Source organism: Emydura macquarii, unplaced genomic scaffold (genome assembly GCF_026122565.2).
Source record: "Emydura macquarii macquarii isolate MOO-44397 ecotype Brisbane River unplaced genomic scaffold, CSIRO-AGI_Emac_v2 contig_3506, whole genome shotgun sequence".
Taxonomy (NCBI): Eukaryota; Metazoa; Chordata; order Testudines; family Chelidae; genus Emydura; species Emydura macquarii.
Window position 1 is genome coordinate 4537230 of NW_027133643.1, and position 25716 is coordinate 4562945.

General features: G+C 42.4%; 1 protein-coding gene across 3 annotated transcripts in view; it reads left to right on the forward strand.

The window, feature by feature from the left end:
- Positions 1 to 10100, forward strand: part of PODN (podocan) — a 34981-nt gene extending 24881 nt beyond the window's left edge. Inside the window, exons 9-11 of one of the 3 annotated variants that reach the window (XM_067535428.1) lie at positions 2589 to 2737; positions 7540 to 7733; positions 9418 to 10100. In XM_067535428.1, the coding sequence (XP_067391529.1) occupies positions 2589 to 2737; positions 7540 to 7708 (318 nt within the window). In that variant the 3' untranslated portion in view covers positions 7709 to 7733; positions 9418 to 10100. Of the gene's footprint in view, positions 1 to 2588; positions 2738 to 7539; positions 7734 to 9417 lie in introns of those variants that run through there. The other 2 variants (XM_067535429.1, XR_010917520.1) reach the window with 2 other exon arrangements.
- The last annotated feature ends 15616 nt before the right edge of the window (positions 10101 to 25716 follow it).

Consider the following 25716-nt stretch of genomic DNA (forward strand, 5'->3'; position numbering starts at 1 on the left):
ATGTCCCTTTCCCTATTTGCTTGACCCAATTCAGGAAGCATTAACGGTAGATTCAGATTGGTCATTATTTTCTAGGCCTGCACGTTCAGTGCATGACCTACTGGTTCTAGTGTAGACAGGGTCCATTATCTGATTTTACAAAGACTTGTGGCAGACTTGTCCTCCTAAATAAAAAGACAGCCCCCATTGTTCTGTTCTCAGAGGAATGATATCTTTGGTCCTGGACCCTGAAGCTGTGTTGTATTTTCAACTGGATATTAGTGAGTCATGCAGCTAAAACTCCAGATGCCGCCATATGAATGCTGGGCCCCTCCCCCAAGGGTTTTAAATCAGCTTTATTGTGTAGAGCTATGAAGGGAGGGACACTGGGAGGCAGGGAGTGCATAAACAAAACAAACTGTTAATGCACAAAACATCCATAGCAGCTTACAGTCAGACAAGCCAAGCTGTAGGATTTAGCAGCTCAGCTGTGTAAGGCACCTGGATAGTAGTTAGGGGGCCTGGATTCAATCAAGGGCCCAGTCGTTTGGTTAATTGTCAGGGAAAGTTGAACAGAAACATAAGGCAGCAAGAACAATCATATTTGTGCTGTGAAAAATGATCTTGCAGTTATTTCAGTAGTTGAAGGATTTGTCTGCGTTTCCTTTTAGGCAACAGCCCATTCCAATACCATTAAAAGGTACTGCCCTCGTCATGTGACCACCATTTACTATACCTACATTAGTGCAGTGTAAGAGGGAGCATCTGTATCTGAAAGCACTGTAGGGATAAGGGATGCAAGGCACATGGGATGCTGGTTACCAGCATAAGGGTTTCAGACATTCCAAGGATTTTGATTGTGCCGCAGTTCATCTCATGTTAGTTCTGCTCTTGAATTCTATGGGGACGATACTGCATCAGACCCTCAGGTGGTATGAACTGGCAATGGACCAATCCAGTTTATACTATCTGAGGTCCATGGTTGTATCATACGTTTTTAATTAGCTAGATAACTTGGCGCTTTTAATGAAGGCAGGTAAATTAAAGTGTGACTCACTGTATGTTTGTATTTTAAAGCTGCTTAGTTCAAAGTTGGAACTTAGTTCTGAAGGTTGATGTTACCGAGGAAGATTACTGATGGTGGGATTGTTTCACTGTAGTAATAAAGACATTTATCCATCCTAACCCGTCTGCTTTCAAACAAAACCAAATGCTCTTAAGATCTTGAAGCTTTAATTATTAAGAAGACACAAGCTTCTGTTAGCTAGGGATCTGATTCACTACTACATAATTCTGGTTTTATGTCAATGTTACACCAGTGAAATTAATGTAACGCAGCCCCTGGAGTCCAGCCATATCCTACTACATTGTAAACTCTGTTCAATAAAAATGACATTAATATAACAGGCCCATTTTTTTCTTTGACTAGCCTCTAAGGATACAGTAAATTTTTTGAGTGGCTTTATTACTTACTTAGTTATTTCTCTTACAATATATAGCAATTTCTACTTCATTAATGGCTTGACCCTGTGGTTCTTACGAGTAGTCCCGTTGTAGTAGATATGACAAATTACAGCTGAGTAAGGCCCCAATCCTGCAAATATTTATCCACATGCTTCTCTTTGCAAATGTGACTATTCCTACTGAAGTCAATGAAACTACCTGCATGTGCAAAATTAAGCATTTGCTTATATGTTTGCAAGATTGGGGTCTAAATCCAGAAGCAGTGTACTGAAGTCACTGGAGTTCCAGATTTGCAGTAATGTAACTCGGAGCAGTGCCCAGATATTATGGCGATTGGTGCTACACAAGTATCTTAGATCAGGAGATAGAGAAATATTTGGCCTGTTTCTTTCAGTAAGACTATTCATGTGAGTAAGGGTTATGGCATGAGGCCCTAACTACTTTAACACAAGGGTCTGAATCAGAAACATTTCTTGCCATTTGAAAAGTAACTTTAATCAGTGAAGTTTTAAAAAATATCATCCAAGGAGTTCTATGCGTAATTGAAACCCAGTCTGTTTTTCATTAATTTACAAACAGGGTAGAACTAAAGCATGTGGATAGGGAGAGAGAAATGTAGGGGCCCTTAAATAAAGCAGCATGATCTCTGATAGGACACCACTAGATTAAATAACACTGTAGGAGGGCAAGACCCCCTTCATCTTTGACTGGCCAGAATCCTCCTGGCCACATTGATCTTGATGTGAAACCAGGGTGGAAAACAATAAAAATCCCTCCACCTTGAACTGAAACTGAACCTTTTTACAGGGTTGAAAATGCTCAATTAAACACACAAACACCCATGCTCAGTTATGCATGTACAACGCACGCACACAAACCCATGCTCAGTTACACACACACACACATACAAGAAAGCCTATTTTCAGTTGATTTCCTACTCAGATGTTCAGACCCAATAATCCTGGATAAATTTTGCACATGTACCTAACTTCTGGATGGTTACCCATAGTGATGGTTATCAATACCCATCCTTTTGGGAGTCACACATCACAATCTAGTTCACCAGTAATGAAATATAGTTGATGCTGCTAAAGTCTACATTCATCTTTTCAGTTAAAACCTTGCTATATGACTCTTCCTTTCAGTTATTAGATATGGGTGGCAATCAGCTGATTTCTATTCCATCAGACCTGCCTGAATCTCTAGAATATCTGTATCTCCGGAACAACAAGATTACCATGGTGTCAGAGAATGCCTTTGAATCCACACCCAACATAAAGGGAATTTTCCTCAGGTAAGGGCAATTTTCTACTTTGTCCGCACACAGGATGCTCTGCTTTTTCTGTTTTGAGATTGCTTGCTTCTTGGGGGAGTAAGTGGAGAAAGGCATTTAAAATCCTAGCTTCTCCTATGGGCAATTTGATCATACAGCAATCCAGGGTGCAGCTAGGTTTATACGTATGTGTGCACCTCATACACTCCTCCTGTTTTGAGTGATGCATCATTTTAAATTTCAGTGCTTATAAGAATGGGTCAGGCAGACAGATTAGAGAGACTATAGGATGTCAATGTACGTGCTTGTCGTGTGCCCAGATATAATCAGGAACAAAAAATTGGTAGGTCTAATTTTAACTCATTCAGCCTTGCCAGTGATTTTCAGCCCCGAATTTCTATAGTATAGCAAATAAAAGCTTGTTAGTGGTCTGTTGGCATCCAGGATTATAACTTTGCACAATATGTGTGTTGCTTTGATAGTTTTGTGGGGAGGGGGTGAGCCCATGATATGATTATAATGCTTGCATGAATTTATGGGTGTCATAGGATGATTGGCTCTCTAAGAGGGAGCAGGGTCCAGTGAATACCTGCTGCCCAGTTGAACTTAAGGGAAGACACCTTGGCCTTATAAAGGGGGAGACAGCTGCAGGTGGTTGGCAGATTCCTGCAGACACTGCAAGGATTACAAAGGCTCCTGCATGGCCCTGTGTGAGCAAAGGGAAAACACCAGTGGGGACTGTCTGTGGAGAAGGCCATACTCTAGGCATGGGGTGCTGGGAGAGCAGGAAGACAGACACACAGGAAGAAGAAGCTATATGACCAGTTTAGCCCTGGGGTGGAATGAACTTTAAAGAGATGACAGACCCTCAGAGAGGAGGGACTGGGCCCAGCTGAAACTGGGATGAAGACTTCGTAGGTTTGAGTTCTATTTTGAATGACTTGTGTAGCACTTAATGAATTGGACCCAGAAGGGAAATGTTTTGAATATCTGGACCATGTGGACTTTTAAAGGGGCCCTGAGGGAAGGGGAAATTGAGGCAGGCTTTTGCAGAGGTCCCTCTGGCTGCCAAAAGCAACTTAGAAGTGGCTGACCCTTTGACAATTGATCTCTGTAGTATTGCAGACTGATCATTCTAGTCCTGATGTTGTGTAATAACTGATTTTCAAAAAAATCGTTCAAAAGCTTGTCTCTCTCACCAACAGACGATGGTCCAGTAAAAGATATTACCTCACCCACTGTGTCTCTCCGATTTCTAATGTCTCCCATGAGTCTAAAGAATCTACGATGCAGAGGAAATACATAACAGCATACATTTGTTCATCTCCTGCCTCTGGTCGTTATCCTTGCTATAGAGGTAGGGGAGGAGGGAACCCCAAATCAGCATGCCATGCTTGCTGCAGAGGAGAGCTCTTACCCTTGGTAACGATCAGCAATATCACAGCAAATCTTTTCAGCATGGCCATTTATGCACTTTGTGTGTAAATATGCAGGACCAGCTTCTCAAGTGTGCTATGGCCACTTTACACAGCTCAGGCAGCACAAATAGGTCAGATCTCACACAAATGACATGGCCAGGCAGACACATCCCCCACTGCCACTGACCTGCACTGAACAGAACTCACCTGCAGAAGAGTGACCTGAAATGTAGGAATAGAAACCCAAAGGTTCAAACTAATTCATGGCCTGATATTCAGAATTTCAGGTTAATTAAGGACAGAGACTAGAGCTGGGTGAAACTTTCAAAATGAAAAGTGAAACTCACCAGCTTTCACTGCAAACCCAAAACTTCAGCCAAGTTCACTCACTCCTATAAACTTTTAATTCACTGAGTAAGTTTCAAACAAGCCTGGGCCAATTTATTGTGTTGCCTGAGCTCTGTTCAAATTCAAAACTCATGCGTTTGAAGTCCTACAAACCAAGATCTCTCCGTTTTCCATAGCGCTGACAGAAACGTAATATTTTTCTGACCTCTTGGCTCAGGAACAGATTACTTCTTCACTTTGTAAACTACTGCAAACCTTTAGATACTGCTGTCTATCCAGGATGCAGTTTAGATTAAATAGCATTGAACTAGAAACTCCACCAGAGGAAGAGTTTGTTTTTTAATTATATATTTGGTAGGAGCAATGGGCCACATACTCAGATCATCTACACCCAGTGTAAATCCAAACTGTTGTGACTAACTTAAATGGAGTTACTCGGGATTTGCACCAGTGCAAGTGAAATCAGTTTTTGGCCCAGCAAATGTATGTGTTTTTATTATTCGAACATAATGATGTTAGTAATACTGCTCAGACAGGAATTATAAACCCCCTGGAGAGTATGGAATATTTGATTAATCTGATATTTTATCCCTGAAGTAATGTGTTCAAAAGCCTGGGATGTGCATGGCATAGCGAGCTTTATTTGGTCTCATCTTATTCCTTTATATGCAATTAAACTGTTCTGTGTAACCCACAGATTTGAATCATTCCTTCCTGGATAAATTATTGCATACCAAGCAAATCAAATTAAAAGCCTGGTGTCTATGACTCCAGCTGCTCAGGCTTCTGAGAATTTAGTGAGCACTTGTATGCAGATCAGAAACCATATTTATATAAAAATGCGTATATATAAAACAGATATGCAAAACTGACTTGCTAAAGTATTTAGTAGGAGACCTTGTCAACCTAAGCTGTATTTCTCAACGAGAAGCCGTTAGTCATCATACCACTGTAAAACAATAGCATGTGCATCTGGGAATATTTAAGAGAATACAACAGTGAGCACATTCAAGAGTGATGGGCCATGCAATAAACATAAAGGAGTTTTAAAAAACATATTAGTGTGTTTACACTTAGGAAACAAAAATGACAGATGAACAATTGTTGCACTTGGTTGTGTTTCTGCAGGGAGCCTTTGACCACATATTTAAGGGGAAAAAAAATCTAAAACTATCAATAGATGTTCCTGTGTCTCATAGAGAGCACACTATATTTTGAGAGAGACATTGTAGGTGAGGTAGTATCTTTTACTGGACCAACATTGGTGGGAAGTACAAGCTTTCAAGCTTCACAGAGCTCCTCTTCAGGGTTGGGGAAGGAAACGAGTGTCTGAGCTAAATACAAGTTGGTATGGAGCACAAGGGATTTACTCTCACTGTAGGAGATCACTTAAAATGAACTGGGCAATTAAGGGTTAGGCAGCGGTGTATGTTACAAATTGTAATGAGCCATAAAGCCAGTGTCTCCGAGTCCAGGGTTTTTAGTGTCTAGTAGAGTTATGAATTTAAATTTTCAGGCTCATCTCTTGAAGGTGTTGTGCAGGTTTCCTTTGGAGGACGAGTACTAAGAGGTCAGACAGGGAGTGATCACTTTGTGAAAAGTGTTTTTTTTCTTCATGAATTCATTTGAGACTGAAATGATTGTCTGGTTTCATCCATGTAGTTGATGCTGGACATTTGATGTGCTGGATAATGCACACCACAACATCTTGTGATAGGCAGGTGTAAGACTGATGAATCTTGAAAGGTTTGTTGTAGGGGTTTTGATCATTGTAACAGTGGAGCTATGTCTGCAGGTTTTGCATCTGTTCTTCTGGCAGAGTCTGGTGCCATTTCAAATTGGTGCGTCCTGGTCTGTGGGGAACTTGCCTCTGCACAACATCTTCAAAAGCAAGCTTGGGAACCTAAATTCATAACTCTCTGCTACACACTAAAACTATGGACTTGGAGACACTGGTTTTATGGCTCATTACAACTACCTGTAACACACCTAATGCCTGCTAACCTTCAATTGTCCATATCATTTTACGTGGTCTCCTACAGCTGTGTTTCTCAAAGACAGGTCCATAGACTGGCACCGGTCCCTGAGATGTCCCTGACACAGTTTAGGAAGGCAGCAAGCCGGTACCTGATATTAAAAAGGTTGAGAAAGATTACCTCACCTATCTTGTGTCTCTCATATTCTGGGACCAACACAATTACAACACTGCAAACACACTACAAGTTGAAACTTAGGCCATGGAGCTGGTACCATTTTCCTATGGGAAGGAGAGGACGGGGTGCTGGGATAAAGAATTTGTTGGGGAAGCTTTCCTATACTATAATATGATTTTTCTCTGTTGTGTACAGATGTGGAGGTTAGGGGGAGGGTAATATATGGAATCTGGAACAACTGTTCTCTGATAATCAGATCAGTTGGAATCCCAGTGAACAGATACTCTGTGTATCACTCACATTTTCAGGGTTTCCCTGCTGTAAAAGTCCTTTGTGAACTGCGATACAATGAAAAATAATCGGGATATATAAGTAACTGCCTCACCTGGCTGCTCACAGATTATACCTTCTGTCTCTTCCTCTCCCCATCCAAAAGGGCCAAGTTCTCTGTTTTTTCTCAGTCTGCAACCAAAACTCAGTTTAATCATTGGGAGTTTGTCTGAGTAAGGACCATTTATGGACTACAGGACTTGGCCCCAGCATTTTGCCATCAGGCTGTTGAATCTGAGACTCTTTAAAAATGTCCCCCTTTACAAAGCCCTGCTCCCAGAAGTGTTATCTTAGAGTCAGGCCAATCAGCATTAGTACTTTAAGCAATGCTGCTTTTTTAGGCTGGTACGGTACTTCCTGGAGTGGTATCGTGTGCCAGGCTGAAGTTATGGCAAGTTTGTACCCAAGCTAGCTTCTAATCTTCGAACACCCCTATGTTGGATAGAATGGAGTACTGTATTTAGCATCTACAGAGATTATATATTATAACATAAAGGCAAAGTTCAAAATTGAAATCTAGCATGCTGCAGAGAACAGTTATTTTAAACACAATGGTCACACTTTTGTTTTGAAGGTATAATAAGATAGCAGTTGGAGCAGTGAAGGAAAGTACATTCCAAGGTCTAAAGCATTTACAGGTGCTGGACATTGAAGGGAACTTTGAATTCAGTGACAAGTCAAAGAATAGAGATAATTCAGAAGAGGAGGAGGAAGAGGAAGAAGAAGAGGAAGAATCAAGATAATTAAACAGACACAAGCAATCACGTGGTAGGTAACCATCCTACTATACCTACACAAGGGTCTAATCCTGAAACCTTTATGTAAGTAATCTTAGTTTACAAGAATAGTGCAATTAAAGTAAATGGAATTACTTAGCATGGGTAAGGGTTGGAGTAGTGGACTCAAAGACTCATCTTAAACTATAATGGGGGCAAAGATGGCACAGTCAAAGCTGATTGGAAAATTTCTCTTAAAAATACAACTGTGAATCTGGTGTTTATCACAAGTACTGGACAGACCCTAGCATCCTCTGATTATCCACACAGCAGATACAGCACTGGCAGCAGCAGCCCTTGCCTTTCTAATTTACCCCAATGATATGTCTCAGCTATGGCCTGGAGTGGGCTCTTGGATTGACAACGTCTCCAGACCATTTGTAACCTACATTGATACCAGTGTGGCTCTTTGATCCATTCAAGTAGCTGGACTGCATTTAGAGGCTTCAGTCTACTAATGCCGATAAGCTAATGGGCCTGGTCCTGTAGCTCAAAGCATAAGAGGCTCATGCTTTTAGATCCAGATGATGACCCAGCCACAGGGTCACTATTACATATTCACATCCAAACCTTCACCATCCCCTTCCAAGGCTGAAACAAGAATCCCAGTTGTAGTGGTGGTGGTATTTGGATAGGTAGCACTGTCCATTGTGGGCTGGGTTGAAACCATTACTACTCATTTCATGTAGGTTCAATGAAGAACCTCTAGATGATGACAAGTCCTGGTCACTACTGACCTGGGCTGATTTTGAGCTGGTGACCTATAGATGAAGAGCTCTGTATCTCATTACCAGTCTGATTAGCCAATTAATCTCTCTATTTGAACTTTTTTCTCTCTTCTATTGTAGAAGATAGGGTAGAGGAAGAGCGGTGTTTGGAGACCATTGATTATTTAAAAATATAACAGGGTTAAAAAAAATTAAGATAAATATATGTATAATAGGTCCATCAATGGCTATTAGGAAAGATGGTCAGGGAGGCTACCTCAAGTTCTAGGTGTCCGTAAACCACTGACTGCCAGAAGCTGGGACAGGACAACAGGTGATGGATCACTCGATAATTGCCCTGTTCTCTTCATTCCCTCTGAAGCATCTGGCACCGGTCACTGTCAGAAGATGGGATACTGGGCTAGATGGAGCATTAATCTGACCCAGTATGGCCATTCTTATGTTCTTCTTATTGTTTGCTGTGCAGTACTCTACTCTTAAAAAAAAAAAAATTCATAGGTGGGAGCGAGGCAGGGGTCAAGGTACATGCTAGCCTTTTGCCACTGGAGACTCAAGATCAAATTTGGATTTGGTTAGATGTAAAAACAAATGTGGTCTCCATCCTGGTAAACATTTTCATCTTAGAGTATGGCCCAGTTCAGTATTGGAAATTGTCTACTTGAGATATCAGTGTTGGAACAGGACAGGAGCTACTGAGAAAGCTAAAAATTAGATGTATGCCTGTGCTAAAAGTACAAAAGAACTAGTAGTCAAATTAATCATCTAGGAAAACAAATAGTTTGCATTTAATAATTTAGGGTACCTTAACCTTCTAATAAATACATTTCTGCTTTGGGCTGGGACACATCTGACTTCTGTCAGCATGTATTAAAGCTTACCGGGTTTTGAGTCACAAGCTCCAAAGTTATGTAACTCTGATTTTTGCCTTCCTCATATTATGTTTTGCAGGAAAACATATGGAAAATGACATATATTCCTGTATCTATATAGATATACTGAGAGCACTTAGTGAAACGTGCAATGAATTTTTACACCAAGACTATTTGTTATGGCACTGGGCCAGGCTTGATGAAGACAGCCTGTTATAGTGCCTTAATCAGGAAGAGATCCCAAATGCCATTCCAAAGCTTCCAATTCATCTTAAACAAGACTCTGAATCATAAAGAATTGCTCTGGAACGCACAAAAGCTGGCTTTTGTGTCTTCTATTTCTCTTCCCCTACTGTTTCCATCTATAATAACAATAAGGGACTGTTTTGAACACATATCTTCAGATGTTGGTTTTTTCACTCCATTTTAAGTGAACCATGTATATGCTTAGTCTCTTCTCCCACCCAGATCAGGTTGATAATTGATCAAGAGGGATGGGTATTTACAGTAGTTTCATCTCTGGAGCAATTTATGAGGCATCTTCATCATCAAGCATTAATAAGAACAACTAGACTGGATGAATCCATTCCTCTGATAGGACAATATGTATATTTGGATGAGGAAAGCAAATGAAGGCTGGATCCCACAGTAACTTATCCCTACTATCAAAGCCTGCAGTATATGCCCTTGTTAGAAAGGTTTTAAAATCAAATCAATCACTCTTGTACATATATAAAAAAGAAATGCATTTCTGCATTATAGTCCTTATCAAAGTTTCTGCCTTGCTGTTTTTTGTCCATGGAACATTTGTACAAATATCCCTGAATAGTGACCAGGTGCATGGGCCAAATAATATTTAGGAGCTGTACAGTAGTGCACATTCTCAACTAGATGCATATTGTATATCATACATACCTCAGGGCCTGATTCTGTGACCGTTAAAGCCAGTCAGAGTTGTGGGTACTCAGCACCTCTCAGGAGCAGATCCTAAGATGTCATTTAGGACAGCTAGAGGAGGGGTTCCCCATCACAGTGCAAGACTGGGGACCCAACCCTTGCAGGATCTTGGGCTCTTAAAACTGCTCCCATTTTTAAGACCCCATCATGTAAGTTCCTGAGTGCCTTCAGTTTCTATCAAAATCATGGAACAGACATGAAAAAATAAGCAAAGCATAAGGGATATGAGATTCTAATTTGTTTGTAATGTCTTTCATCTGAGCTATCTAATCAGCACAAGGAGGTCATTGATTCAGCGAGGTTTTCTGGCTGAGCACAGGTTGTTTTGCATACTGTGCTCCTAGGATTTATTTGCAGGTTGTGTTGGCTTGTTTGTACACCAGCTGTTTTCCCTCCTGGAGAAGGTCTAGTTATACATTCTCCCTTTTGATTTCTCCAGCACATGAGTTATTTCAAGACTTTGCCAGTTCTCAACGGAGACAATACAACATGGGCACTAATCACAGAAGAAAAAAAAAAAGGCAAAAATTACTTCCAGAACAAAGAGAAAACAAAAATCCAACATTGTTGTGAACAAGAATTACAAACATGAACTATAAGTAGGGGGTTGAGGCCAAAAAACACCTGCCAACCAATTTCTGGAATAGATTTCTATGCAGAGCTGCATGTGGATCACTCAGAACAACAGCTCACTCAGACTGACTGTTACCCCACAAAACAGATCAACTTTCACAGCACCCCCAAACTATTGAGAGTATTTCTAAGATAACACACAGATATCAGAGATAGTATGAGTCCCTAGACAGCACCCTCTGAAGATGTAAGGAGAGTAACAAAAGAAATACATGGTTTAAAATGCTGACTATATTTTACAAAGTTGTCTCAAACCAGCAACCCCTCTCTTTGCAGCCCTGGCAGATATTTAAGTTACCGTATGTACAAGTGACAGTGCTCTTTAGAATTTTTAAACAGTTTCTCTATACCTATTACTTTTGGAATGCAGTGATGGTAAAGGTGAGGTCCATCTAATAACTTATTTCCCCCACCACAAACACACACACACAGTCACGTGATTTTTTTCCAGGGAGTTGTTAAGCACCTTCTGATTCCCATTAAACTTTCCATTTCCTTTCAGAGGGCTCCTAGCAAGGGACTGAGTGCCCTCAACTTCCTCTGAAATCATCAGAATTGAGCATAGTCAACACTTCCCAGGACTCTGCCCCCTAGGGCAAGGGTCAGCATTTGCTGAGGAGGGCCTAACTTCAGTCTGAAGGCCAGAGTCTGCTTTCTTTTACACCAGTGTAAATCTGGAATAACTTGATTGAAATCAAAAGAATTACTCTGACTTTATACCAGTGTAACTAAGACCAGAATCTGGCCTTAGGCTTAAGGAGGCCACTGTCTACTCAACAAAAATACTACCCAAAAAACTTATTTTGTCCATCACAAGCTAAACTACTTGGCTGCTTAAAAAAGAACCATGGGTCTGATTCCTCATGGCACAGATCCCTGTATCATCATTTATGCCTGTGCAAAATAGACATAAAATTCTATCAAATCAAAATGGTAGGATTCGCCACTCAGTTTGCACAGGTCTACATGACTCCACAAAGGAGGCAGCAGTGGAGAATAAGGACCCCATGTCTGGATCCTTGGCTGTATTCCAGCTAAGTTTGCGTTACCCTGCCACCTCAGAAGGGCTAGAAGGTCAGCCTTACCAACCAGCTGGGGATTCTCTGGTTGGTGTAGAGCCAGCATGTTTGTCCCTGCTGTAGGGGTGTGGCTGGGGCAGAGGCTATGGTTGGAGTGCTGCGGTATCATGGAGAGCCTCATCTGGTGCAAATACCTCTGGAGGATTTGTCCCAAGGTTGATACCAGCCCCTGAAGCACTGAGGATCACAGGAACTCAGCTCAGCTCAGCTAGACCAAAGATCAGGGTCTCTGTTTTTTTCCATGTGACAAAAATGAGGATAGGCTGATTTCCAAGCTCTCTGCTTAAATTACAATATTGCACCAATAAAAGAAATATAAAATACAGACCAATATAACCATTCTAGCATATGACTTTGTCTTCCCCTGGGAGTTGTTCAGACTTTGGGAAGAAAGAACTGATGTTTCTTGAAACTGATGTGCATGTGTGGTTAGTGAAAATCTCAGATCTAGAAGATCTATCCTAGCAGCATTATTACTGAGTGTCCATTTCAACACACAATATGTATGCATGGCCTGTATGAGTGTGTATACAAATGAAGGCCTCAATTTAATTTTTTCTTAAAATCCATCTTCCATAGAGTTGGAAGACAATGTACAAGTCTGAAAAAAGAAAAATAAGATTTTTCTGAGTTTGAGCAAAATGCTTCACTGCAGCAACTGGACAAATGTGTTTAACAGATCAGGTTCATATAGAGAAGATGCAAATAAAATTGTACAGTATAAGGCCATGCATACACCAGTCAGTTCTGTGGTTTTGTAGACATGTAATGGTTTGTGATACCACCAGCACCATCTATAAAGTAAAATCCAGCCGCCAAAAAAGGGCTGATGCCATGCCGCCAAAAAGGGGAAGATGGCCTGAACTTTTCAGCAGAGGGTTTGCATGGCCCCTGTGAAGTGCATTTTATGAGAATTTGGCCCGTCATCATCAGCGAGTTTGACACCCCTGCCCTAGACCCTGTTATCTATTTCAATACAGTTATGGAATGAGACTCTTGTAGTTGCTGGAACTGTAATATTGGAAATGACTCAGTCTCTGTTAGGGGATTGGGAATAGGATGGGAAACTTTTCTGCTCCCTGGCTGGTGCTATGTGAGTAGTGAGTGAAAGTTAACATCTGAACCTGTTTTAGCCTATGTGAAATGAGTTAGTGGACTTTGGTCCACTGCGATGTTGCAGTAGGCCCTATATAGAATCTCTCTAACTACCTACTGAAGTTCTTATATTAACACCTAGCCAGTTTAAGTACATGAAAGGCAAAGTATTGAATAAGCATTGAAACTAACACTCAGACAACTGGAGTTAGCCCTCCAATTTAGTGTGAGGGCAAGCTTGCACTGTCATTACCTTTTGTGGATTTATAAGAACATTGTCATGGATGTTAGCCCAGAAAAATCTGACCTACTGAATTATCCTATGGGTAAGTCCTCACCAGCAAGACTCAATCTTTTGTCACTTTCCTTCAAACTGAAACCTTCTGAGGGATTCTGATTCTTCCTGGAGCTGCAAATATTGAAGAGGAACAAGGTAAGTGGTTTATTGTGAGATTTAAAACAAACAAGTGAGTTGTATGTATGTTCCTCTTCGCTTATGGGCTGCAGAGCCCCACTCTCCCAGAGAAATTTCTGCATACTCTTCTGCCAACAGTCTACACGTTCTCCTTAACAACTGGAGAATAGACCCATTCCTGCCAACAGCATATGGGCCAAAGCCAACATCTCACCTATTACCCTTCACATAGAGTAGGTAGAGAGGGAAATGTCCTGTTGGGTCAGCCAGCCCTAATCCAGTTAGGGCAGAACTGATCCCTAGACTATATTTTCCAGAATTTTTGCCTAGTCTATATATTACAGAAGTGCCTAAAGGCCACAATTGCAATTGGGGCCCTATTGTGCTATCCACTCTACAAACTCCTACAGCTAGATCAACAAAGAGGCCTTAGACTTTGCAATGCCTAAACTGGGCAATGGGAAATATTGAAGAGAGGAGTGGGGGCTAAGACCTATTGGGAGGGACCATCGTCTGCTTGGGATCCACTGCCATGAGTCCTTTCTCGGAGTGAGGTAAGTCAGGTCAGTCATTTCTTGCAAACAAATGAGGAACAACCCTTATACTCAGTAATATCAGGATGTGGGAGACCCACTCTGATGCACAGTAACAACTTGAATCCAGTTCTCTCGCTTCCCACGTGAGTGTCCTAACATCTGGGTGATTGGAGTGAGTCACTCTTTCTCTCCTGATAAAACTTTATATAAAATATTTATTTGTGGGAGTAGGGACTTGAACAGCTAATGTCCCAGATGCTGCCTTAAGCCCTGGGCTATAGAGTCATTCTCACACTCTTGCTTGCTGGCCTAATGAATATCTAAGTATTTTATACAAAGTGGAACAATTTCAACATGAGACATTGAATAAGGCCCTACTAGAATTGTACCTGGAGGTAAGATAGGCAGGGAATCACCTAGTTTGAAGATCTAGCTGGGGTTGGCATAAGCTAGACACCAGGTGTCTGAACTCAGGTGACTTTGCATATGCCCACTAGCAGAAATGTAGGTGCCATGGGGACTTTACCAACAGAAACTTAGGTACCTAGGGAATTTCAGTACCTAAAGAGTGTGGTGGCAACTGGATTTAGTTGCTTAATGTGGCATTTAGGTATCTAAATCTTTTTGTGGATCTACCCCATAGTGCAAGGGAGTCCCTACCCTTAAGAATTTATAATCTACAAACCACAGGAATTTCCTCTTCCTAGCAATCATCAGTGCTGTCCAGATCTCCAAGTCCCTGGCATCCTCTATGCTCCACAACTCAGATCTCAGCTCTGTTCTTCCTGCAACTGCTGCCACTACCTTCCCTCCAAACAATCTGCCTTCCTACCCCTCTTGCCTCAGATCAGACACTGTCCAGTCCTTCCACCCACTCCTGACACAGTTGTCACTCCTTAAATCCCACCATCTCTCCCATTTCAGCTTTGCCTCAATTCCCCACTCCTGCCTCATCACCACCCACGTGCTATCACCACCCACATTAACACAACCCTCCCAACTCAGCTCCTCCTCTTCATTCCCCTCTCAGAACTGCCTTCCCAACATCCCCCCACTGCACTGCATCCCACACCCTCTTCCTGCCAGTCCTCTTTAACCCCATAGTGCGCTGCCCCACTCTCACCCCCCCCCCACATTGCTCTGACACCCTGCTGCCAATGCACTGATTCCTCTCCTCTACTGCTCCTTCACCCCCCACCACTGATCCCCAGCTCCGCTCCCCTTGCCTTCTGGTGGACCACTAAACTCACCCTTGGAGACTTCAGGGACTGGGGTGGGGACGGGAAGGCAGTGGTGACCCCACCCTCCTATCCCCACTATAAACTGCTTCTGGGAGTCGATGTGCCCTCATCCCTCCCCCCCATCTATAGGGAGAAGTCTGCAGAGGCAGAGCTGCCTCATGGCCAGGCCCAGGCCTGCCCACCCCTTACAGCAGGAAGGCCCCTATGAGATATGGCCCCGCCCCCTGGAGGTACAGCTCCCCTGTGTGACAGGGCTGTCTGACAACCCCCTTCCCACCAGGGGTGTGGCTTGCCCAGCCCAGCCCAGCCCAGCCTATCAGGGCTGTGTGGGGCCTAGGCCCTGGCAGGAGTGGGGCAAAGCAAGCAGTAGCCCTGCCTAGGAGCTGGGGCCTCCCTCCCCATGGATGACTGGGGCACCCTGTAGATGTCTCCCTCAGAGGCGGGGCCGGGGCCTGCTGAAGAGCAAAGCCCAGTCAGGCAGCCCTGGCAGCTGACGGGGGAGGAAAGGAGACTGGCCGCCGCCCTGCCTGAAGACCTCACCGGTGAGTGCTGTGGGGAATGCCCCGGAGACGGGGGCAGAGGAGCCGTGTGAGGTATGGTGGCTCAGGGCTGGTTGAGGGGAGGTGGTGGTGGGGTCGAGAGCTGCAGCGGTGGCTCCTTCTCTGCCTCATAAACTGCTCCTTCCTCCCCGCACCCACCAAGGTGGCAGGAGGGATGCTGCTGGAGCAGCTGGTGAGGTGCAGGCGGGGATACAGCTACTGCAGCCACTCCTGGCTGTGTAGACTCTTGTGTGGCGCATAGACATCTCGACCAACCCCTGCAGGCCATCTCTTGGTGCAGGGAAGTGGTGCATCATGAGAGAGAGAGAGTCCACCTGGGGGGCCTGTCCCCACAGAGAAGGGGAGCCTGAGGCACCTGAATTACAACTCCCCAGAGGCACCATTTCAGAATTCAAGTGGTTTCTCTCCCGAATGGGATTCATTTTATGGAGGCCATTGTAACATAACAAAGCAATTTCTAGTGTAAGCAACAGTGAGTGAATTCCCTAAAGAAACCTATATTTTTATTAAGGAAAATATTGGCTTTATACTGCCACTCTGATTCATCATCTTGCATTTGTGAAGGCAGTCAGCTGTGAGAAATACATGGAGGAAGTGAATAATGAATATATCATATAATCAGTCATACAGAGTGTTTCCATTAAAAAATCTTCAAACACTATTTGAATGTCCAAGAACATTAAAACAGACCAACACCAAATGCTCCCTCTAAGATGTCCTCATTCTAAATGCTTTTAAAACACATGCTTATAAGGTTCTCAAATTTCCGTACACAATGGATGTTTTCCCATAAAAATACCAAAATATATTTGTAGTGTGAAATTATGGCGATGTCAAGGATGTTGCTTTGAATCAGTAAATCAGACTAAATTTTCAGTAGTCTCAGCTCCAGATGAAGGAATTAGTATGAATCTCATGCATGAATCACCTTGTGTGTGGTAGTATGTTATACTGACAACCTTGCAACCTTAGTTTTAAAAAACTTGGGTAGGTCTTCACTGCAGAGTTAACTCAGGTTCTTACTTGGGTGTTCCTAATTCCACTCCTGTCCACATTCAAACCATCTTACCTGAGTTTAGTAGGTTAGGTGGCTCATCTGGTCTATATAGGCTAAAAGCCATTTGAAGTTTTCACTCAGACTGTTAGCCCATCTACTTTGCAGTGAGGACATATGCTATATCACTTGAGTGCTGATAATCCTCCAATGTCTTCCCATTGTTCCTGCTCTGTGCCAAGAAGGACAAACAAATTCTCCCACAGTTTGCTTAAAAAGAACCATAGAGCAGCTCATCTTACTGCACCACCAAGGACAAAATGAGATATGCCCCCAGCTAGCCACACAGACAGGTGAGTTCAACACAGTAAGGACTCCGTAACTGTGGTATGGTTTTGCAGTGTGGCTGTTTTCCCATGAGCTATGCCTACTCAGACCTGTGTGTTGATCGCCCGAGTGAAGATATACCCTGAGTATTCTCTCTCTAAATCTTCTGTTATGTAAATAATGACAACGTGAGCTGGGATCAGCCACAGTTCTGGATCTAATCCCCTATCCCAAGTTTTGAGACAGTTACGATTTGGCTGTCAGCTTTGCAAATAGGGCCTTTCTCCACTAATAAGCATTTGTGTGCTTCATTCAGTTTATTTATTATCTGCATGTCATTAACAGATTTGATGTGGGTATATGTATTCCTTTATAAAAACCTGAAGGGGGAGGGAAGAGGTCCGTTTTAAAACAATGTATTCCTGCTGAGTAAATTATTGATTAAACTAGGCAAATCTCTGTATTTTGTATGTTTCAAGAAATAAAGTCACCAAAGGTAAAGAACACTCAAAGTATTTAAATGGAACAGAAGATTGGGGGATTAAGGCTCAAAATGTCTAGTTTGGCTTGGTTCTGTGTAATTTCCACATGTTTTTAATAGTTTACTAGTATAAACCAATAAAACCGCTAGAAGCAGTGAAATCATAATGGTTAGTATTTTTTTCTTTTTGTTTTTCTTTTTCTTCTAACCCTTATAGTGTTTGTGGTAGATGTAATGTGAGATATCAATGAACATAAAACATTTTAAATTCTGCTTCTCTTGCTTTTTCCATCTTATTAAAATACCCTTCTCTGGGGGAAAAATGCTAAAGCTGTAATGTCCCTATTAGGAAAATACAAGATCAAGGCTTAGCTATAGTAAGTTTCATGTGATGGGTCAAATTCTGGCCCCCACTTACGGTATTTACATGTGGGCATGCCCACAAACATTTCATACCTATCTGAAATGTTACCTTTTATGGTGGAAGGGGACTGCTTTTAAAACAGACAATAGCTGCAGTACTCAGTACCTTACAGAAAGTGGAACACAGAATACTTCTCCAGTGGTAACTAAAGAAGTAATAAGGCCTGATCTTGAGAACATCCACAAATCCCATTGACACAAGTGATCAGGAGTTCTGTTATGATATTTCATCCAAAAGACAGTATCTACAGCAGCACAGTAGCCACCCATCCTGGGCTGGGCCTGTGGTTCAGTGGTGACTTGGAGTGAAGAGAATTGCTTGATGGATCACCAACAGCGGCTTCCTTTGATGAAAACTTGGATAGGATCCTTCCAATCATCGACATGAGATGAAAAGAGCTGCTCTGTTAACTGTGTCTTCTACTCCAGAAATTTTCAACAAGTCAGCAGTGACCCAAAAGTGGGCTTTGAAAGGCTGGTTGATGGGTTACAGCAACAGGAGTTCAAAGAGGGGAGAAAAGGAGCAGCTTGTTGCCTCGCCACTTTTTCCTGATGTTGCTACCAACTTAACCCTGCCCCCTCCCCTCACTTGCACAGAGCTTGTTCTAGGGCAGTGGAGTTTCACTGTCACCACATCCCTCATCCTCATTTTAGTTGTCCCCAGCAACACCAGCCTTCCCTGCTGCTTCCATCCCAGGAGCACTAATCTCCTACCACACAAGCCTGCTGACTCCTGCCTTTTTTAATCCACAACCCATAACAAGGCTGAAAAATCATCGTAGGACCTAAATTTCACAATCTTCAAAGACTGGGTTTCAGGGTGATTTATTTATTTATTTATTTATTTGGCAGAGGACATGGAAAAAAATGGCATGAATTCATTACAGAAGGAATTTTCACCCATGCCACTGTGGCTTCTTCCCTATGTTCTCTAGGCCACTAGGGCCCAACTATTCTTAATTTATGAGTGGAGAAAGCCCAAATGATTGTTACACTTAATACTGGCCTGAAGACACTACTAAATACACTGGGGGGGATAATCCTACATTGGCAGGAAGATGAAGTGGATGATCTAAGGTAATTATATGGGTCTTCATCATCATAGTATCCGGGAACATCAATTTTTAATGTATTTATCCTCATACCATTTCAGTGAGGTAGGAAAGTAACATGATCCCCATTTTATAGATGGGGAAATCAAGACACAGGGAGACTAAGGGTTAGATTCACAAAGAGAACTAAGGTATTGCGATGCTCAGGATTGTAGTGCCTAACTCCTAGGTGCCCTGCTGCCCAGTGGAATTTACAGACCTGATTTTGGAGCCCTGGCACCCCATGCATTGTATGGGGAGAGCAAGGCACCTAAAAAGGGATTCTTAGAAGCCAGCAAACTGAGCAGGGGCCATCTAAATTAGTCAGGAGTGAAATGCAGAGGAAAGGGGAGGGACTTAGGCACCTATGGCCCAGATCCTCCAAGGTACTTAACATTGATCTGGATCTTAGGCACCTCACTGACAGATTAGGGTGAAGTCTCTGCTTGGTATTCTTAGCAGGGAATCCTCTCCTGGATTCAAGTCAGTTCATCACTAACGCCGTGTAAAAGCCTAGTGGAGACAAGGCCCTGTAGTCTTTACCTTGATGTAGCTAGTGGAGGTCAACCCTACACCTACCGCCTGGGGTTGATCTTGACTAGCTACAGCAAGGTAAAAACTACCCATACCTCATCTCTGTTAGGATTTTAACTCAAGATACCTTTCTGGATGTAAAAATATACCTGTTTTTACCGTGAAGATATAGCCACAGGAATGCTCTGCACTGTTCAGACTCAAAGGCAGCCTAGCCTTTCCAGATTTGATTCAGTTCCCAGGTTACACACTCTGCTTTACACATCAACTGCCTTCTGTTAAATGTTACCTTGTTTGTACAGCAAGTACATAAAAGACATAGTAGGTCAGTTCAAGGTTATGTGTCTGGCTGGAAGATTAAACTCCCTGCATACCCCAAGAGTGTTGCAAAGCAATCTTACTGTTGTTAAAATGGAGGTGCTAATGTCAACACTGATATTGTTTAACCAGCTAGGATTATCAGAAAAAAGTCCTCCAAACATGATGTGCTATGGATTTAGTTTATTTTGCAAATGTATTTTAATTGCTGATATAGTGTATAAGGAATCTTATTGGATTTAAAGTTTCACCTAAATGTTAGGATTATTTTGTTATACTGGGCCAGATTCTGAAGTCAGTGAAGTTGCATCATTTACCCCAGCTGAGGACGTGGCCACTCGGTTTAGTTCCATAAACTATATTTCATGTGTACTTACTTGAGAGAGAAAAAGTCTGCCCAACCTATCAGTGAGCCATATCCTTCAGCCCAGAAAAGTTGTGCTGGGCATAGATGAGTTTAAATCACCTTTGAACTCCCAAATTCTGGGGCTGGTTCTGCACTGGCCTGCTCCAGGTAGATTAAAGCAGCCTCAGGCTTCTCTTTGTTAAGCTGGCTGCTAGTTACCCCCCCAAGAGCTGCTCTAGTAGTGAGGGCTCAGTGGGATACAGAGGTGTCCTGGCCATGCACCTTTTTTTTTTTTTTTTTGCCAACCAGGCCTCCAGTGCCCAGGCTAGGGAGCCACTATGGCAGTTCTGAAAATCTCCCTCAATTGGGGGGGGGGGGGGAGAGGAGGAGAGGAGTCCTTGAAGGGATATTTAAGCTGCCTTTAAGGCTGCTTTGTGCCACAGAAGTGATGCAGATAAGCCAACATGAAGCTGAGGACCGGGGCGTTCTTGATAATAAATTCCAGGAACATAACTCCACATTCTTAATTGATCTAATTTCCTATGTTATTTCCTCCAGTTAATCCCCCTCCCTACATATACTTACTCACTTGTTTTTCCTTCTGAGTCTTGGGTCTGTTTTTAAAAACTACTAATTCATTTTCTTTCTAGTGGAATGAGGCAACTTCAAAATACTATCAAATATTGCCAGTTAAGAAGTATTTTATTCCCATATATAGTAGGATTTATTCTATGCAGACTTTGGTTAGTGGATGGATTGAATATACATAATATTTTGAGCATACGGGGTCACTTCCTTGTTCTCACTTAGAGAATAGATGAGAACCATATTAATCAATACAAAATGTATATTCTATTCTTATATAATCAACAGCTTCTCTATTTTAGCTGGACAAAAAAGCATTACTGGAAACCATGAATAGATCCATATGTACAAATGTGATATGGAATTCATTGCTAGCCTCATTGCACTCCTGTTCCAACCTTCTGACAACAAACACTGTGAAACATGGAAAATTGTTAATAACGAGGCACACTGTATGTATTTCTTTAAAACCTCTGTGTTTGCCACTCCACAGTTATATCATAGTATCTTGTGTTATAAGTACATGGAGATATTATGATTGCTATTGTGGGAACACCTCCTAGGATATATCTATACTTCATAGTCAAATCAGACTGAGATTGAAGCCCAACCCGTCACACACCCCCCCTCCATCCACACACAAAGCCTTCTGATGCATTAGAAACCTCTGGAGACATGGGCCTGCAGACTTGCCCAGGGGTATGGGCCGAGCACATGTTCCACTGTGGCGTGGGTCCAAGCTCACTCATTTTGCAATCTGGATGTGGCTAGGTTGCCACGCTCATGTCTGGAGAATCTGCCAATGCTATTCTACAGTCTCCTAGGCCTGTGTCCCATCCTTTCTATCCCCAAACTTCCTACTAAATGCACAGGAACTAGAAGCAGCTTCCTGGTTCAAATACATCTGCTTGGCATTTAACTCTTCCTTTCCAAGTGGACTGCTCAACTGTAAACAATGTTAATTGTCCAATATTAAGAAGGAGCCGTACATCAAGCACGCTACTAGTTGGTCAGAGGAACACAGTTGGATTCTGTTACAACTGTGGTATGAGGAGAGCAAGACCTACAATTTGGGAAAGAGTGCAAGAAATGAGCATGTGCACAAAGGTATCTCAGAGATTCTGGACGCAGTAGGGAGTCCATCAGATTGCTGATAATCAATGTCAAGAGTGGTCAAGTGCCTTAAGACCACTTACCACTAAACCAAGGATGATAACTGCAACTCAGGGAACTCCCTGTCTATGTTCCTCTTTTAGAAGGAATGCAGTTTAGTCCTGGAAACTCTGCCAAGCACAGATCCCACAATGCTACATGAGAATCTCCTGAGTGGAGAAAGAAAATTCATCATTGCAATCCGTAAGCTGTGAGTTGAGGTAAATTAACAGTATTTAATAAAATGCATAACAAAATAAATAAAAAAACTTGAATGCAGAAGTCCTTTACCACATATGGAAGTACATGAACAGTTTTTATCAACTTCTTAAGCTGACCCAGTCCCTGAAGCTGAAGCATGGGATAACTACATTATGCCACTCCCCCTCCTCCATGTCACCCTGCAAACCCATTATGTGGGCACACAAACCATCCCTGATTTCCCTTGTAGATGCTCTTTCTGATTATGTGTATCATCCCAGCAATGCAGCTGTACTGTGAGTCCGCTCCTATGAAATGGCTCACCTTTGGCCTTATAGACATGCAGTGCACAGCAGGCCACAATAATGTGGACAGCACTGACAACATTGGCATCCATATGGTGCTGAAGGCACAACTATCTAGATTTCACACTGCCACCACCACCCTACAGCAACTGAGCATGTAATCAAACCTTCTTTTTGCCAGGCCCTCTGAGATCAGGGTACGATTTCATAAGCCATGGCAGGATAGGATACGTGGGGTCCCCTAGAATAACAGTGAGGAGAGTCTCTATTTAAAACAATGTCATTTGACGGAAATAATGTCCCAGATGGTCCATAAAGATAAAATCCCAATCTCCAGAAAACCGTGGCATCGTGCACCTTGCTAGTGCATCCCACGGTGGTGAACATGAATCTGCCCCAGCGGTCAATCAGGAGCCAGCAAACAGAGCTGAAAACAGGGGAGTTTGAGTGGATCTTAGGGGCAGGGAGTGTGTGGATGTGATAGCTGACAGATTCCTTCACCAAATAGTTACTGAACCAATAAGAGGGGATGCCATTTTAGATTTGGTATTGGTGAGTAGTGAGGACCTCATAGAAGAACTGGTTGTAGGGGACAACCTTGGTTTGAGCAACCATGAGCTAATTCAGTTCAAGCTAAATGAAAGGAAAACAAAAATAGATCTGTGACTAGGGTATTTGACTTCAAAAGGGCTAACATAAAAAAATAAAGGGAATTAATTGGGGAAATGGCTGGACTGAAGAACTCATGGATCTAAAGGTGGAGGAGGCTTGGAATTACTTCAAGTCAAAGTTGCAGGAACTATCTGAAACCTGTAGCCCAAGGAAGGGGAAAAAATTCATAGGCAAGAATTGTAGACCAAGCTGGATGAGCAATTATCTCAGACAGGTGATTAAGAGAAAGCAGAAAGCCTACAAGGAGTGGAAGATGGGAGGGATCAGCAAGGAAAGCTACCTCTTGGAGGTCAGAACATGTAGAGATAAAGTGAGAAAGGCCAAAAGCCAAGTAGAGTTGGATCTTGCAAAGGGAATTAAAACCAATAGTAAAAGGGTCTATAGCCATATACATAGGAAGAAAACAAAGAAAGAAGAAGTGAGACCACTAAGGATGGGGTGGAGATTAAGGATAAATCTAGGCATGGCCGAATATCTAAACAAATACTTTGCCTCCATTTTTAATGAGGCTAATGATGATCTTGGGATAGTGGTAGGGTGATTAATGGGAATGAGGATATGGAGGTAGAAATTACCACATCCAAGGTAGAAGCCAAATTTGAACAGTTTAATGGGACTAAATCGGGGGGGGGCGGATAATCTCCATCCAAGAATATTAAAGGAATTAGCACATAAAATTGCAAACCCATTAGCAAGGATTTGTAATGAATCTGTAAACTCAGGGGCTGTACCATATGACTGGAGAATTGCTAACATAGTTCCTATTTTTAAGAAAGGGAAAAAAGTCATCAGGGTAACTACAGGCCTGTTAGTTTGACCTCAGTGATATGCAAGGTCTTGGAAAAATTTTGAAAGAGAAAGTCAAGGACACAGAGTTAACGGTAACTGGGATAAAATACAACATGGCTTTACAAAAGGTAGATCGTGCCAGACCAACCTGATCTCCTTTTTTGAGAAGTTAACAGATTTTTTAGACAAAGGGAATGCAGTGGATCTAATTTACCTAGATTTCAGTAAGGCATTTGATATTGTTCCACATGGGGAATTATTAGTTAAATTGGAAAAGATGGGAATTAATATGAAAATTGAAAGGTGGATAAAGGACTGGTTAAACGGGAGACTACAATGGGTCATACTAAAAGGTGAACTGTCAGGCTGGAGAGAGGTTACTAGTGGAGTTCCTCAGGAATTGATCTTGGGACCAATCTTATTTAACCTTTTATTACTGACCTTGGCACAAAAAGTGGGAATGTGCTAAGAAAGCTTGCGGATGACACAAAGTTGGGAGGTATTGCCAATATAAAGAAGGATGAGGATATCATACAGGAAGATCTGGATAACTTTGTAAACTGGAGTAATAGAAATACAATGAAATTTGATAGTGGAAAGTGCAGGTCATGCAGTTAGGGACTAATAACAAGAATTTCTCCTATAAGCTGGGGACGCATCAGTTGGAAGTGACGGAGGAGGAGGACTGGGGCATATTGTTTGATCACAGCATGACTATGAGCCGCCAATGTGATGTGGCCGTGAAAAAAGCTAATGCGGTCCTTGGATGCATCAGATAAGGTATTTCCAGTAGAGATAGGGAGGTGTTAGTACCATTTTACAAGGCACTGGTGAGAACTCATCTGGAATACTGTGTGCAGTTCTTGTCCCCCAGTTTTAAGAAAGATGAATTCAAACTGGAACAGGTACAGAGAAGGGCTACTAGGATGATCCGCGGAATGGAAAACCTGCCTTTTGAGAGGAGACTCAAAGAGCTTGGCTTGTTTAGCCTAACCCCAAGAAGGGGGAGAGGAGATATGATTGCTCTCTATAAATACATCAGAGGGATAAATACCAGGGAGGGAGAAGAATTATTTAAATTCAGTGCCAATGTGGACACAAGAACTAATGGATATAAACTGGCCATCAGGAAGTTTAGACTTGAAATTAGATGCAGGTTTCCAACCATCAGAGGCGTGAAGTTCTGGAATAGCCTTCCAAGGGAAACAGTCGGGGTAAAAAACCTAGCTGGCTTCAAAACTGAGCTTGATAAATTTATAGAAGGGATGGTATGATCAGACAGCCTCATTTGGCAATTGACTGATCTTTGACTGCTGGTGGTAGATATGCCAATGGCCTGTGAAGGGATGTGAGATGGCGTGGGTTCTGAGTTACTACAGAGAATTCTTTCTTGGGTGTCAGGCTGGTGAGTCTTGCCCACATGCTCAAGGTTTACCTGATCGCCATATTTGGGGTCTGGAAGGAATTTTCCCCCAGAGCAGATTGGCAATGCTTTGGGGGCTTTTTTGCCTTCCTCTGTAGCATGGGGCACAGCTCACTTGCCTTAGAATCTCTGTACCTTAAAATCTTTAAACCATGATTTGAGGACTTCAGTAATTCAGTCCTAAATTAGAGGTTTATTACAGGAGTGGGTAGGTGAGGTTC